The 16,103-nt window shown below is 40.5% G+C and overlaps 1 protein-coding gene across 3 annotated transcripts in view; it reads left to right on the top strand.

Annotated features, from left to right (window-relative positions):
• The window catches only part of lrp2a (low density lipoprotein receptor-related protein 2a), a 337,835-nt gene that overhangs the window by 240,141 nt on the left and 81,591 nt on the right, over nucleotides 1–16,103 (top strand). For all 3 annotated transcript variants that reach the window (XM_087989117.1, XM_043693942.2, XM_043693941.2), the window contains 5 exons: nucleotides 501–746; nucleotides 2,404–2,532; nucleotides 10,680–10,799; nucleotides 12,154–12,270; nucleotides 13,464–13,580. In XM_087989117.1, coding sequence (XP_087845243.1) covers nucleotides 501–746; nucleotides 2,404–2,532; nucleotides 10,680–10,799; nucleotides 12,154–12,270; nucleotides 13,464–13,580 — 729 coding nt within the window. The remainder of the gene's footprint in view (nucleotides 1–500; nucleotides 747–2,403; nucleotides 2,533–10,679; nucleotides 10,800–12,153; nucleotides 12,271–13,463; nucleotides 13,581–16,103) is intronic.

The following is a 16,103-nucleotide window of genomic DNA, read 5'->3' as shown; positions in this document are numbered from 1 at the left end:
ACCCTCTCCTCCCTGACCTATCACCTTCATCTCCTCCCCCACTTACCTATTGTACTCTATGCTACTCTCTCCCCACCCCCACCCTCCCCTAGCTTATCTCTCCACGCTTCAGGCTCTCTGCCTTTATTCCTGATGAAGGGCTTTTGCCCGAAACGTCGATTTTGCTGAAGCTCCTCGATGCTGCCTGAATTGCTGTGCTCTTCCAGCACCATTGATCCAGAACAGAGGACCATATGGCTGCTTACTCATCAGAGAGAGATGACCGGTGGTAAGTTTAACTTGAGAGTCACTACATCTCTGGCAAGGACCAAGGTTGAGGAGGTGAGCCTTTATGGTGACCTCAGCTGGTATAAGAATTGAATCCATGCTGTAGGTGATGTAGTACTGTAATAAAAACCAGCTATTCAGACAACTGAGCTGGGTTATCCCACTAGCGTTAAAATGTTAATGAGTTGAAAAAAAACTGTATCAGTGAATCCAATCTGTAATTTTTTTTCTAGTCAATCATCAATGTGAGAACTACCAGTGGCAGTGTGTCAATAAACGCTGTATTCCTGAAGCCTGGCAATGTGATGGGGAGAACGACTGCATAGATAATTCAGATGAAGACCCTGCTCACTGTGCTTCCCGAACTTGTCATCCAGGCCAGTTCAAATGTAACAATGGTCACTGCATTCCACAATCCTGGAAATGTGATGTAGATAATGACTGTGGCGATTACTCCGATGAGCCCTTTGATGAATGCCGTGAGTACATATGAAGGAAAATGTACCTGAAATGAATAGGGCTGTATGCAGTTTATCGAGAATACTATAACTGCTAGCAACAATGTTATATTATAAAGATTACTGGGCTGGATTTTCCTCCTGAGAGTAGGTTACAGCTGCTGAATCCACCCCAAGCAGGAGGAAAGGCCATTTATTGAGATTTTCATGAAGACAGACCTTTAATTGGCATGAAAGCAGGCTCCCTGTTCAATTAAAGGTGGCACATAAGGTCTCCAAGTGAAAGGTGAATTAAAAGGCTTTCAGTTTTAGAAGAATCGCAGCCTGCAATGGGTGATCACTAACAGAGAGGGTACTGCAACATGGAGACATCCTGTTACCAACCTTTCTTCAATCTCAAATTTACGAAACAGATGCAGCAGCTCGGCAGTCAGTGTTAGAGGACAGGTGCATGGTGGTGCTAGTAGTGGTAGTGGTGGTGGTGGGCGAGGGGTGTTGGATAGATGATGGTGTGTTGCACCAGGCAGATGAGTTGGGCTCTAGGAGCGCTGTCTCCCATAGTCTGCCACTGGGTACTGAGTGTCTGGTAGTTATCTCCAGGCAGTTGTACAGTTTCCCCTGGCATGCTGGGAAACTGGAGATAGAGTCAGCCAACTTTAATTTCAATTAAAAAAGGTCTTCATCAGCCTAACCAGCTAACTGTCTCATGGGGCAGGTAGCTTTGCTCACCTCAAACCTACCTGGCGATGGCAGAAATTGGCACGTAGTTGACACTGGTTCCTTAGGAAACAATTTTGTCCTCACTGGGGCCCAAAAGCACAGCCCAATATATCTGTCAACATGTGTATGTCCATTATATCATAAATTTAAAATGTATTTTCTGGCTTGGAAATATATTGCTGTTCCTTCATTGTCACCGACTCAACAGCCTCGAAGTCTCTCCCTTCAGCATTGTGGGTCTACATGCACTAAATACACTGCAGTGGATCAGAAAGAATGTTCACTGCCATCTTGCTCAAGGGCAATTCGGGGATGGGCAATAAACATCCATTTACCCTGCAGGAATAACAACAATATAGCCTGTGCATCTTACTCAATGAAACGTCTATGTTGGCATTCATTACAGAGAAATGTAGAGTATGTGTACTAAAATAACCACATTTGTCTGGTTTTAACAATGAGCAGCTTAATGGCACGGCCCGTCCGATGTGTATTTCAAGGCCGGGCCATGCCATTAAGCTGCAGTTCCTTGACAAAGTTAAATAATGGTTTTGTTTTGGACAGTGAAAGGAGTTAGAGTAGAAAGAGAGGTCATTGCAAGCAGAAAGGTACAGGTGGACTGATATGATTGTTCCTCTTTGTCTCACATGTTTCTTAAAAATAAAAACTTTAAGTTAGCAAGCCTTGTGGAGCCGTGAAGCACTCCCTTTGAGAACTGCTGGTTAGGCTGCCTGATGTCTGGGAGTAGTTGATATGGAGGATATAGTACAGGTAACACCAATTGTAACTTGAAATCAACAACTTGCATATCTCAGGATAGGTGGAACCTAGCACTGACCATAAAAAGGCTCCCAAAAGAAGAAATATATAGCAAAGCTATAACTATAAGCAGTCACCAGGTGGCAGCATATGATCAGTGAACTATAATATTTCTCATATTAATATTTTCTTATTTCAGATGGGGTCAACTACTCCTGCGATAACCACACCGAGTTTGCCTGTCAAACAAATTACCGTTGTATTCCTAAGTGGGCTGTATGCAACGGCTATGATGACTGCCGGGACAATAGTGATGAGCAAAATTGTGGTATGTCAGGAAAAATGGGACACATTTGCAAAGTATCTCATTTAAATCCTTCAATTATTTATTTTTGGCTTGCTCTGGCTGAAAAATAGAATTAATGATGATCAGGAAAAAGAGAATTTTCATTGCAGAGGTGCAGGCTGCAGTCCAACCTGCCATCTTGAGAAGGAGATTGGAGACAGCCACAGGAGCTATTGCTCTCAGTGGTAAACTGTTTAAAAGTCCTCTCTTGTTGCTGTGAGATTTTGTCACCACCCCTCAGGCTCCACACTCTCCCCATGCCTCAGCCATTCCATATTATGCCCTTTGACCCAAACCCATGCCCCCATGCCAGACTACAACCACCGCTCACTCCATATCCATGGCCCCCACTCTAGAATATGCTCTTCCAGGCCCATTCACTCACTAAGCACTGTACAGACAAAGGATGAAGGATTAATGACAATGGAGTGTGTTTACAAACAACTTTGGGAGTGCAGCCCATACTCAAATAAAGGCACGCTTGAAAACTAGAAAACCAAGGACAGGTATTGGGAATACCAGAAAGGGGACATATCGTCATTTTTAATGGGCTTTTAACGCTATGACACTGCAGATGAAGGTCGTCAAACATTAGACATTAAAGGATTGGTTGGACAGAGTCTCAGGACTATATAACTCTGGTTAGTGTTTTATGTCAGCTGTTCTGTTTGGTCTGGGGCATTCCTGCCTGACCCTTCTAGATGATAATAAAGGACTCAAGTTAACATCTGATAATCAGCATCTGAAGTTCTCTATTAACTCTGCACTGGAACATATACCGTGTTTGAAATTGTTGTGGAATGAACAATCAGCACAAACACCAGAACTGCACAGTTGCTGATATCTTCTGCTGACACTAGATGGCCATCCAGCTCAGAGGCAGTAGCAGGATGTCTTTGGAGGTAAATGAGAGTTGGAGTGCCCCATGATAAAGGCATTCTCCCCAGATTTGTGCAATTAAAATTGAAATTGGTGTCAACAGCTGAATCACTGCTTGCTTGGAGTGTAGGGTATTGCAGGGAGAGAAGCGGAGAAGCAAAACCTCTCGTAGCAACCTCAGGGACACTGACTTGAAAGTGCCAGTCAATCTCTGATAATGGGCCTTGATTGGCTATTAAATGGGTGAATTGATTACTAACCTCCCTCCTTGAATCTGGGAACTGGACCTTGGTGGGAGAAAGGGAGTAGACGTGTGGAACTAACACACTGACCATCGCCATGTCACCAACACACTGACCATCGCCATGTCACCTACTTCTGTCATGATTTGGAGATGCCGGTGTTGGACTGGGGTGCACAAAGTTAGAAATCACACAACACCAGGTTATAGTCCAACAGGTTTAATTGGAAGCATTAGCTTTCGGAGCATCGCTCCTTCATCAGGTGGTTGTGGAGGACACAATTGTAAGACACAGAATTGATAGCAAAAGTTTACAGTGTGATGTACCTGAAATTATACATTGAAAAATACCTTGATTGTTTGTTGAGTCTCTCATCTGTTTGAACGACCACGATAGTTTCACTTCTTACATATGTAAATCACAAAATTCTTTTTAAAAGTTACATTCTCAGGTTAACTGTAACAATTGGTGTCAACCAGATAAGATGTTGAAGGTGTTAAGTCCCCTATGTGCTGTTGTCTATGGCATACTGTTTAGACTGATTCTAATCTTAAAAAATGAGTTAACAGAGTCTTACATGGATTCATGCAGTTTTGAGCAAAGTACAAACAAATGTGATTGTGTGCATGTGGGTTTGTGTGTGTATGTGTGTGTCTGGGGTGGGGAGTTGTGAGAGTCTGCGAGAGAGAGTGTATATATAGTGTGTGAGTGTAAAGGGATCTAAGTGTGTGTGTGTCCTATGGGTACCGAACTTAGCTATCAACCTCTGCTAAGCCACTTTTCGCTGCTGCCTGTCCCAAAGTCAGCCTTGGAGGATGGTCACCCGAAGGTCCGAGGTCAAATGTCCTGGACCGCTGAAGTGTTCCCCAACTGGGATGGAACACTCCCAGTTGAATGCGGTGCCCATTCATTCATTGCCGTAATCTCTGCTCGGTTTCACCAATGTACCGTGCCTTAGGGCATCTTTACTTGCAGCGTATGAGATAGACAACATTGGCTGAGTCGCATGAGTACCTGTCACGTACATGGTGGGAGGTGTCCCCACGAGTAATGATGGTATCCATGTCCACACTCTGACACATCTTGAGACACCTACCGTGACAGGGTTGTATGGAGTTGTCCTGAAAGCTGGGCAGCTCGCTATGAACAATGATCTGTTTGAGCTTTGGTGGTCCTGGATATTCAACCTCAGACCTTTGAGTGACCATCCTCCAAGGTGGTCTTCAGAACAGGCAGCAGTGAAAAGTGGCCGAGCAGAGGCTGATAGCTATGTTCCATACCGATAGGGAGGGCCTCAACCGGGACCTTGGGTTCATGTCACGTTACGGGTGACCACCATTGCTATATATATCCGCGCGCACACACACGAACACACGCACGAACGCGCACACGAACGCGCGCACGAACGCGCACACGAACGCGCGCACGTACGCGCACACACACACACGCGAACACACGCACACGAACACACACACACACACACACGAACACACACACACACACGAACACACACACTCCTACAGATACGCACACAGACACTGTCACACACTCCTACAGATACGCACACTCCCACATTCTCACATGCACCCTCTAACAGACTTAGACCCCTTTACACTCTCACACATACGTATACACTCTCTCTCACAGACACTCACAACCCCCCGCCCCAGACACACAAACACGCCTGGGGTTTAGATTAGAGTGATGCTGGAAAAGCACAGCAGGTACATGATGTGAGCATAAGAGGTACAGTTCGTAAGTTTGCAGATGACACCAAAATTGGAGGTGTAGCGAAGAAAGTTACCTCAGATTACAACACGACCTTGACCAGATGGGCCAATGGGCTAAGAAGTGACAGATCGAGTTTAATTCAGATAAATTCAAGGTGCTGCATCTTGGGAAAGCAAATCTTAGCAGGACTTACACACTTAATGGTAAAGTCCTAGAGAGTGTTGCTGAACAAAGAGACCTTGGAGTGCAGGTTCATAGCTCCTTGAAAGTGGAGTCGCAGGTTGATAGGATAGTGAAGAAGGCGTTTGGTATGCTTTCTTTTATTGGTCAGAGTATTGAGTACAGGAGTTGGGAGGTCATGTTGCGGCTGTACAGGGCATTGGTTAGGCCACTGTTGGAAATTGCGTGAAATTCTGGTCTCCTTCTTATTGGAAAGATGTTGTGAAACTTGAAAGGGTTCAGAAAAGATTTACAAGGATGTTGCCAGGGTTGGAGGATTTGAGCTATAGGGAGAGGTTGAACAGGCTGGGGCTGTTTTCCCTGGAGCATCCGAGGCAGAGGGGTGACCTCATAGAAGTTTATAAAATCATGACGAGAATAGATAGGATAAATAAACAAAGTCTTTTCCCTGGGGTGGGAGAGTCTTGAATTGGAGGGCATAAGTTTAGCGTGAGAGGGGAAAGATATAAAAGAGACCTAAGGAGCAACTTTTTCACGCAGAGGGTGGTACGTGTATGGAATGAGCTGCCAGAAGATATGGAGGAGACTGGTACAATTACAACATTTAAAAGACATTTGGATGGGTATATGAATAGGAAGGGTTTGGAGGGATAAGGGCCGGGTACTGGCAGTTGGGACTAGATTGAGTTGGGATATCTGGTCGGCATGGATGGTTGGACCGAAGAGTCTGTTTCCGTGCTGTACATCTCTATGACTCTACGTGAAACTGACATGGTCACTCTAACAGATAAGAGACTTAACAAACAATCAAGGTATTTTTCAATGTATAATTTCAGTTACATCACTCTGTAAACTTTTGCTATAAATTCTGTGTCTTACAATTGTGTACTCCACAACCAGCTGATGAAGGAGCTGCGCTCCGAAAGCTAGTGCTTCCAATTAAACCTGTTGGACTATAACCTGATGTTGTGTGATTTTTAACCTACTTATGTGCACACCACCCTCCCCCCATTCATCTATGCTTGTCGGAGTGAGGATTGTTCAATCTATCTGACTGATTGAAGAGCCTTGCTGTTTCTTTATCTCCTGAACACAGCTGATACCTTGTGGAGGGTGTTATCCAGAGTTAGATGCTGGAACAGAGGAAACTCCATTGAGAAACGCACAAAAGTCAGTGAATAGCTGTCAGGTAGCTGAAGGGTGAGCGCCATTCTTTCTTCACAAACAGTACCAAAATCCTGACCATGGTATATATAATTTTGATTTTCTTCTAAATAGTCTGGAAATGATTTTGATCTTATAAAAATACGAGATAAGAAACTGTCACTGCACAATACAATGTTAGTTTACAGCAACAAATGAACAAGGAACAAAAGTAGATCTCTTAGCCCTTCAAGCCTGCTGCCTCATTCAGTACGATCATGGCTTATTAGATTTTAACCTCTATATCCCTGCATATCCCTGATAATCGTTCATCAATTTGATAATTGCCGATTCCGCAGCCTCTGCTTTTTAAGAAAGGGATTTTCAAACACACTCAATCCTCTGAGAGAAAAATATTTTCTCGTCTCTGTTTTAATTTATCATGTTTGAACAGTGACCTCTAGTTCTAGATCCTCCCACAAAAGACAACCTTTGCAACATCCACTACCCAGTCAATACCCCGTACAATCTTGTATGTTTCAATGCAGTCACTTTTGATTCTTCTAAACTTCTGAAGATCCAGACCTAGTCCTCTGCCCATTCCCGATATTAGTCTGAAACCTAACTGGTAAGAATGGTGGGATGTAATATGCACCTTTGAGTTCCTGACCCTCAGCAATAGTTGCAAAATCTTCCTGAGGTAGGAAAGAAAGAAAACAAAAGATGTCCATTGCAACTGAGCTTATCAGAATGAAAGTAGAACATTGTCATCATCTAGGAACAGAATGCCCATTCCCTTCAGAGAAAGTTAACTTTTCTTCAGACTCCCTACTTACATCATCTGTATGTTTTGAACCATTAATGTCCAACCTTGGTATTCCTTTTAATACTTCAAACATTAGATTTTCATTTCAGAATAGCAGATTCCCTATAGAACATTTGGAGAATTAATGTGATTATTTTATGCTTTCATATTGGTGGTTTTAACTTACCTGCTACTGATGAAACTGTTGGTGCTGGTATTAGCAACTGCTTTGTATGTTAGAAGGTAACTTCCAAAGTGGAGTCTATTCCACGTCTTGTTTCTCTCCTTGATCTCAGCCAAGTCAGATGGAATATCACTGTATATAGTTCTAATTTATTTTCCTTTATGTGAAGCATAACATAGAGATTGAGTTTCACTTTAAGTTTCTGTGAGAGATTTGGTCTTAGAACTTGGACCTATAGCGATCACAAATGATTAACTCAGGCCTGTTTAATCCTTCCATTTTGCCCCTTGATGTTTCATTAGATTGTTTGCCTTTTGCCTACAGTGTGAAGAATTGACATTGCTTCATACAATCATGATGAACAATTTTCTATCGGAAAGTACTAGTATAATTCTGTTACATCCAATATTTTATTCAGAAGTATGTCAGGGATCTGGAATCTGCAGTGATGTATGAGAACCAATCAAATTTAACGTATTTTGAATACTCCTTTACATCAGGAGAGAGAACTCTAACACCATATAAAATTGTCTTGTATAGTTTTTGTTTAGGACTCCTAATATTTTGGATGAAATTAAAATCTGGTATTGCTATGTTAAGCAAAAAATGGTGTAATTTATTGCAGTCCCACTAGTCCTATAAGCAAAATTTCAGGAATGTTGTCAGTTAATTCTGACATTTTTTTTGCGTTCTATAAATAGTAGCAGCGAATGTCGATAATCACCAAGCTTGACTTGACATAAAGGAATTTTTTTCACCATTGCAGCCTACATAGATATTTATATCTTTTATGCTATTGTGTAAATTGTAATCATGAAATTTGGCATTCTTGCATTCGCTCTGTTGTGTTCAAGATGAAAAACTTTCAACTACATTTCTGTCTCTCTCCTTCATCAGTATTCAAGTTCTGTTCTACCAATAACTGTTGGAACGTACTCTTATTAATATGATCTGCGGGTATGACCAATTTTGTGGCTGAGGTCAGGTTACAAGTTCAACATATTTAACCCAGGTCAGAAGTCACACAACACCAGGTTATGGTCCAAGGTGTTTATTTGAAATGACAAGCTTTCTGAATACTGCTCCTTTGTTGACAAAGTCACTTCATCTCACAAAGGAACAGTGCTCCGAAAGCTTGTAATTTCAAATAAACCCCTTGGACTACAACCTGGTGTTGTGATTTCTGACCTTGTCCACCTCGTCCAACACTGGCACCTCCACATCATATTTAAACCAGTGCAAAGGACAGCAGAAACTCAGTTTGCACTGGATGTAATTTGTGCTTAATGTTCCTCAATCTTTTGTATTGTTCCATTTAAGAAGGGAAACCAAGGTAATTACAAGACGGTGAGCCTGAGGTCTGTGGTGGAAAAGCTGTTACAGTGGATACTGAGAGGCAGGATTTATCCACATTTGGAAGCAAATGGACTTGTTTGTGATAGGCAGCATGGGTTTGTTTAGGGAAAGTCATGTCCCACCAACTTGATTGAGTATTTTTGAGGAGGTGTTAAGATTGATTTGATGACAGAAGGGCAGTGGATGTTGTTGACATGCACTTTAGTAAAGCATTTGATCAGGTTCTACGTCATGGCAGGCTGGTACATGAGATTTAGGGTGATCTGGCTAGTTGGATACAAAACTGTCATAATCCTAGAAAAAGAGAGTAGAGGTGGAAGAGTGCTTTTCGGAATGGAGATTAGTAGCTAGATGTTTAGCAGGAATCAGTGCTTGGACCCATAATATATATATATGTATATATATAATGTAGGTGGTCTGATTAGTAAGTTTGTAGATGATACCAAAATTGGTAGATTTCCAGATAATAAGGAGGATTGTCAAAATATAAAGCGGGATTTAGATTGCAGATTTGGGCAGAGAAATGGCAGATGGAGTTTAATCCAGACAAATGCGAGAAAGGTGAAAGTCAGTTGTGAACTATACAATAAATTGCAGAACCCTTAGGAGCATTAACATACTGAGGGATCTGAGTGTACAGGTCCACAGAGCCCTGAAAGTGGCCACATAGGTGGATTAGGTGGTCAAGAAGGCATACACCATGCTTGCCTTCATCACCCAAGGCATCGAATATAAAAGTTGACAAGTTATGTTACAGCTGTACAAAACTTTAGTTAGGTCACATTTGGAATATTATGTGCAGCTCTGGTTGCCATGCTACAGAAGGACATGGATGCTTTGGAAAGAAGGTTTAACAGGATGTTGCCTGGTCTGGAGTGTTTTAGTTATGGGAAGAGATTGGATAAACTCATATTGTTTTTACTGGAAAGACTTTTCTATGGGTCAGGGGCAACCTCTTGGAGGTCTGCCAATGACTCTGTCTCAAAAGAAAATTGAGAGGCATAGATAGGTTGAATAGTCAGAGACTTTCTCCCACAGTGGAAAGGTCAACTACAAGAGGCCACACATTCAAGATGAGAGGGGAAAGTTTAAGGGAGAAGTGTGGGAAAAAGTTTTCACTCACAGGGTGGTGGGTGCCTGGAAAGCACTGCCAGTGGAGGTGGTGGAAGCAGGCATATTAGAAATATTTAAGGTGTATCTTGATAGATACATGAAAATTAGGTGAACAGAGGGACAGAAACCATATATGGACAATAAGTACTGGGTCTAAATAAGGACTAGGAATCGGCGCAAGCTAGGTGGGCTGTGCTCTATTGTATTGTATCTTGTATTGTATAGTCTTTGATGCATTGCACTGAATAATGCCAGCACACCTTAATGGCAATAAAAACAGATATACTGATCAAGTTTGGCTTTTGCTTTCAATTTCGTGGAAACCTCAAGCAATATATGCCTAGATTGTTGATTGTGCACAAATTGAAAACTATCATATTATGCATGTATTGTACATGTGTTTACGTATGAAACAAGTGTAACATGTGTATTTATCTGCATATAATATCCTAAGGCTAATGGAGTCATGAATGTGTTGTTTTCTGTATTTTCACAGAGGATCTTACTTGCAATCCTGTGGGCGATTTCCGATGTGACAGTCATTGGTGTATTCCACTTCGCTGGAAGTGTGATGGAGAAAATGATTGTGGTGATGATTCTGATGAACGTGATTGCAGTATGTGATGACATTAAACAAATAAATTACATGGAATACAGAGGAGCAGGGCATTTGATCCAACCAGTGAATTCTAGTTTTATCCTTCCCTCAATATAAACATTCTGTTTGGTTTACCAAAATAAACATAATTTTATAGATGCAAAAAACAGAAATCAGTGGAAAAACTCAGCAGATCTATTTACTCTATCCATGCCCCTCATGATATTATAAACCTCTATAAGGTCACCCCTCAGCTCCCAATGCTCCAGGGAAAATAGCCCCAGCCTATCCAGCCTGCTCCTATAACTCAAACCCTCCAACCCTGGCAACATCTTTGTCAATCTTTTCTAAATCTGTTCAAGTTTCACAGTATTCTTCGTATAGCAGGGAGACCAGAATTGTACACAGTATTCCAAAAGCAGCCGAACTAATGTCCTGTACAGCCGCAATATGACTTCCTAACTCGTAAACTCAATGCACTATTGTTCTCTGCATATGGTGTAAATTGTTTCTATTCAATGCTTCCATTATCTATTGGAATGTTTGTTTACCAGTCTCTCACATTTTGACACAGTCAGCAGCTTTATTGTAAATACTTTGATTCTGTGGTATGTGCTGTATCTGTGACCAATATGACCAATTTCCTTGATCTGAATTTGTGACTCTAATATAGCAACTACATGCCTACGTACCTATGTGCTAACTTTCAATACTGAGTCCTCACAGAGCAATGGGAAGAATATGATTGATTTCCAGTCCAGAGCATTGAACGTTCACCAAGCAGATAGAAATTTAGAGTTTCCCTATATTGAGAAGTGTCAAGTAATAATTTAATCTTCATATGCTACCTGGTAAATACTTTGTGACTACGAGCAATTTATTGTCTACATTAAAAACCATTTTATGCCTTGATGTTATAAATCAAGCTAGTTTACCTATCACACTGATCCCCTATTCCAAACTTGATGTGAGCATTGAATTGGAACATATGGATAATAAAACAAAGAACTGTGGTGCTAAAGATCTGGAACAAAAACAGAAATTATTAGAGAAACTCAGCAGGTCTGGCAGCATCCGTGAAGAGAAAACAAAATGAACATTTCAAATTCTGAAGTAGACCCAAAACATTAACTCTGCTTTCTCTCCATAGATACTGCAAGATCTGGTGAGTTTCTCCAGTAATTTCTGTTTCTGTTTCAGAAGATGGCGCTCTGTTATCATGAGGATCTATTTGAATTTTCTAAATTCTACAGTAGAATGTTTTGATGGACCAATTAGACTATAGTCTTAGATGATGGAAAATTATTGGCATAATTTTTATGTTAATTTGTGACTTCACATGTTTGATTGATGCAGCTATGCTTTATTTCAGGACCTCGTGATTGTACTGAAAGTGAATTCCGCTGTGACAATCTGCGGTGTATTCCTAGACGTTGGGTGTGTGACCACGATAATGATTGTGAAGATAACTCAGATGAACGAGACTGTGGTATGATCAGAGCTAGTGAATATAGAAGAACAAAATATGTGTTCCTGTATCTTGCAAGAATCAAAAGATTATTTATAGAACTATTGCGCCAAAGATTGTTAATGTCACAGAGGAAAGTTCTGAGATAAACTAACAATGAACACAAATGGTGGAGATGAATAAGATGACATTTCAACAATTAAAATGTGTGAAGGATTTTCTAATGGTCTTTCAGAGGAGGGCTTACAATAGAAAAAATGTACCATTGCCATTTCTGAAGTAGCAATAGATGGCCTATTAAATAGATTATTATTTGCTATGATTTTCTTTCACTATTGCAGCTAAAATGAAGGAACCTGTCAGAACATTGAGGACAAAGAGTAGCCTCTGGAAACCTAATTCCAACGTTTTTCTCTTATGACAGCTTTCCTTACCGAATTAGTTCTTATGCCAGTAAATCAGGTTTTCAATTGGCAGAATATCACTTGTGCTTGACAAGCAGAGCCTCATGCTCCCCCCTCCCCCAGCAATATGTGAGAGGAACTACAGTAGGAACCTCATTCTAGTTGTAACCAGATTTTTAAATGAGGTAAGTTGTAACCTTCAGACCTCGCCACTGCTTGGTGAGTGCTTCTGGATTTTAAAAAGTCTTTAATAAGATCCCATGTGAAAGTTTGCTCAACTATATTGTGCCTCATGAAGTTAATGGCTAGTTGTTAACCGGATAAACAAAGTATTTGTATTCTCAAGTCTTAATTAGTTTTAATGCTTTGAGGATTGATCTGCAAGTTGGATGGGAGCTATGGGATGCTGTAGATCTTGATGGAATAGAACAATGATTTAAAAAGTTTGTGTTAGCAATTTCAAGTGTTTTTACACAATAAATAGTTATTTGGTTAAGACAACTGAAAGGGAATAGGAGCTAAGGTTATATCTCATGAGCCACCAACCCTCACGACCAGATTGTGATGCTGTCATAACATCAAAATAATTAACTGAAATTGGAGATACCAGTTACATGAGCTATCAAGATCATCTCAGATGTTTTTTAAAAAGAAACTTTATTTTAAAAATTGCATCTGATTGTTCCCTCAGGTCCCACATAGAAAGAGTGAGCCTCTGGTACGCCGATGAATTTGAGATATTCCACAGTATTTCTCATCAAAACCTGGCTTGATTTTGATGTTATGTATACCTATGTGTTTATTTTATAGAGCTGCTGACATGCCTGCCCAGTTACTTCGAGTGTTCTAGTGGTCACTGCATCATTGAAAGGTTCAGGTGTGATGGGAATGCTGACTGTGCAGATTACTCTGATGAAAGTGCCTGTCGTAAGTCTTTTTAAGCACACAATTCTGTAAAAAGCTAGATATTACAAAAAAAAACAGCTGAACAATGAAATAAAAGCAAAGAAGCTGGAAACGTAAAGCAGGTTTATTAACAATGGAAGGAGTTGAGAGACTTCATCTGAACTTTTTTTCGTCAATCTCTTATACAGCTAACAAAGGTGGAAACTAGAGGAGAACTTTTAGAAATAGAAGCATTTAATGTAGTTTCAGAAAAGGCAATAAATTAGTTTAATGATTTTTTTTTTCACAGTTTTAAAAAAGGAAAAGAGTTGTGATTATGACTATGTATTGTAGAAAGGCCATTAAATCAGAAAGGCTGTATCAAGACAAAGGGAGAATTAACTCTCTCTCATTGATACATTTGACTAGAATTCTTTATTTTATTTTATTTAAGTTTTTATGACTGCTAAATATTGCACTTACAGTAATAGTAACCCAAATGTTAAGCAATTGTGATATGAAACTGAAGAGCAAAGTGTGGATTGGAGTCAAAGAATCAGAGATATACAGCACAGGAACAGACCTTTCAGTCCAACTTGTCCATGACAACCAGATATCCTAAATTAATCTAGTCCCATTTGCCAGCACTTGGCTCATATCCCTCCAAACTCTTCCTATGTTGCAGTTATACCATCCTCCACCACTTCCTCTGACATTTCATTTCATACTTGCACCACCCTCTGCGTGAAAAAGTTCCCCTTAGGTCCCTATTAAATCTTTTCCTGCTCAACCCAAACCAATGCCTTCTAGTTCTGGACTCTCCCACCCCAGGAAAAATACCTTGTCTATTTACCCTATCCATGCCCTTCACAATTTTATAAACCTGTATAAGGTCACCCCTCAGCCTCCAATGCTCCAGGGAAAACAGCCCCAGCCTATTCAGACTCTTCCTATAGCTTAAACCCTCCAACCCTAGGAACATCCTTGTAAATCTTTTCTGAATCCTTTCAAGTCTCACAACATCCTTTCTACAGAAGAAAGACCAGAATTGTACCCATTATTCCAAAAGTGGCATAACCAATGTCCTGTACAGCTGCAACATGACTTCCCAACTCCTAAACTCAGTGCTCGGACTAATAAAGGAAAACATACCAAACACCTTCTTCACTGTCCTATCTAACTGTGACTCCACTTTCAAGGAGCTGTGAACCTGCACTCCAAGGTCTCTTTGTTCAGCAACACTCCCTAGGACCTTACCATTAAGTGTATATTTCCTGCCCTGATTTGCCTTTCCAAAATGCAATTTTTTCTAAATTTGTCTAATTTCACATTTATCTAAATTAAACTTCATTGGCCCATCTAATCAAGATTCTGTTGTAATCTGAGGTAACCTTCTTCACTGTCCACTACACCTCCAATTTTGGTGTCATCTGTAAGCTTACTAACTATACCTCTTATGTTCATGTCCCAATCATTTATATAAATGACGAAAAGCATCAGATCCAGCACCATCCTTGTGGCACACCACTGGTCACAAGCCTCCAGTCTGAAAAGCAACCCTCCAACACCAGCCTCTGTCTTCTACCTTTGAGCCAGTTCTGTATTCAAATGGCTAGCTCTTCCTGTATGAAGATTCAGGAGAGCTGAGGATACAATGAAGGTTCGAAATGGTTGAAGCCAGCTTTCAGACCAGAGGTCTGATGAAAGCCCAGCAAGATGCATTCTAGTTACTGTGATTTTCTGTGAAATTAGTGGAAACAGTGCAGAAAGACAGAACTAGGAAGGTCAGTGTAAGTTGTATTGCATGTCAAGAAAGTGGGGCTGGTTGCCTATTTCCTAATAATTCTATCCCATCAACTTTCATAATATTAAAAACCTCCCTCAGGTCACACCTCCATTTTCACTTTTAAATAGAAAATAGCCCCAACATACACAGTTTTGTTTTGATGTATATAATTTCTCAGTTTTGATTCACTTTGGTAAATTCATTTATGCCCTTGTCCAGTACTGATTATATCTATCTATTATATAGAAATCAGAACAGTGCACAGTATGCCAAGTGCAGATTAACAAATGCTCCAGACGTTTAAGTTAAATTTTCTGCTTTTCCATTCTGTCTCTCTAGACATGAATGCCAGTGCTTTGCTATTATTGTGGCCTTACTAACCTTCATTGCTGCTTTTAGTAATTTATATATCTGTACTTCAGATATATAACCTCCTGATTATTTCTAACAAAATGTACCTCTCATGTTAATATGTTGCATATTGACCTTTATTGTCAATGTACTTTCTGCAAGTTTGTTATTGTCTTCCGATATTTTTCAGCAGTTTTCCATTGTATTTTTTGTACCTCCCAATTTAGAGTTGTCAACAAGTTTTGAGTTTTCTAGAATTATGATAGAGATGAATTAGACATTCATACCTTCGTCAAGATTGCCTAAAGATCTTGGCTTTCCCAAGGATTCAGCATGAGTTCCTGAAACAGACAGGCCAGTACAGTCCCAGGTTTGCAACTGTCTCAGGTTAGATGGAAGAAAGTTGGCCATTGATTGCAATTCAGTGA

This window comes from Chiloscyllium plagiosum, unplaced genomic scaffold (assembly GCF_037043375.1).
Source record: "Chiloscyllium plagiosum isolate Xiang-an unplaced genomic scaffold, Cpla_swu_hap1 HiC_scaffold_7, whole genome shotgun sequence".
NCBI lineage: Eukaryota > Metazoa > Chordata > Chondrichthyes > Orectolobiformes > Hemiscylliidae > Chiloscyllium > Chiloscyllium plagiosum.
Note: the sequence above shows the minus strand (reverse complement) of the source record. Positions and strands in the feature narration are given on the sequence as shown.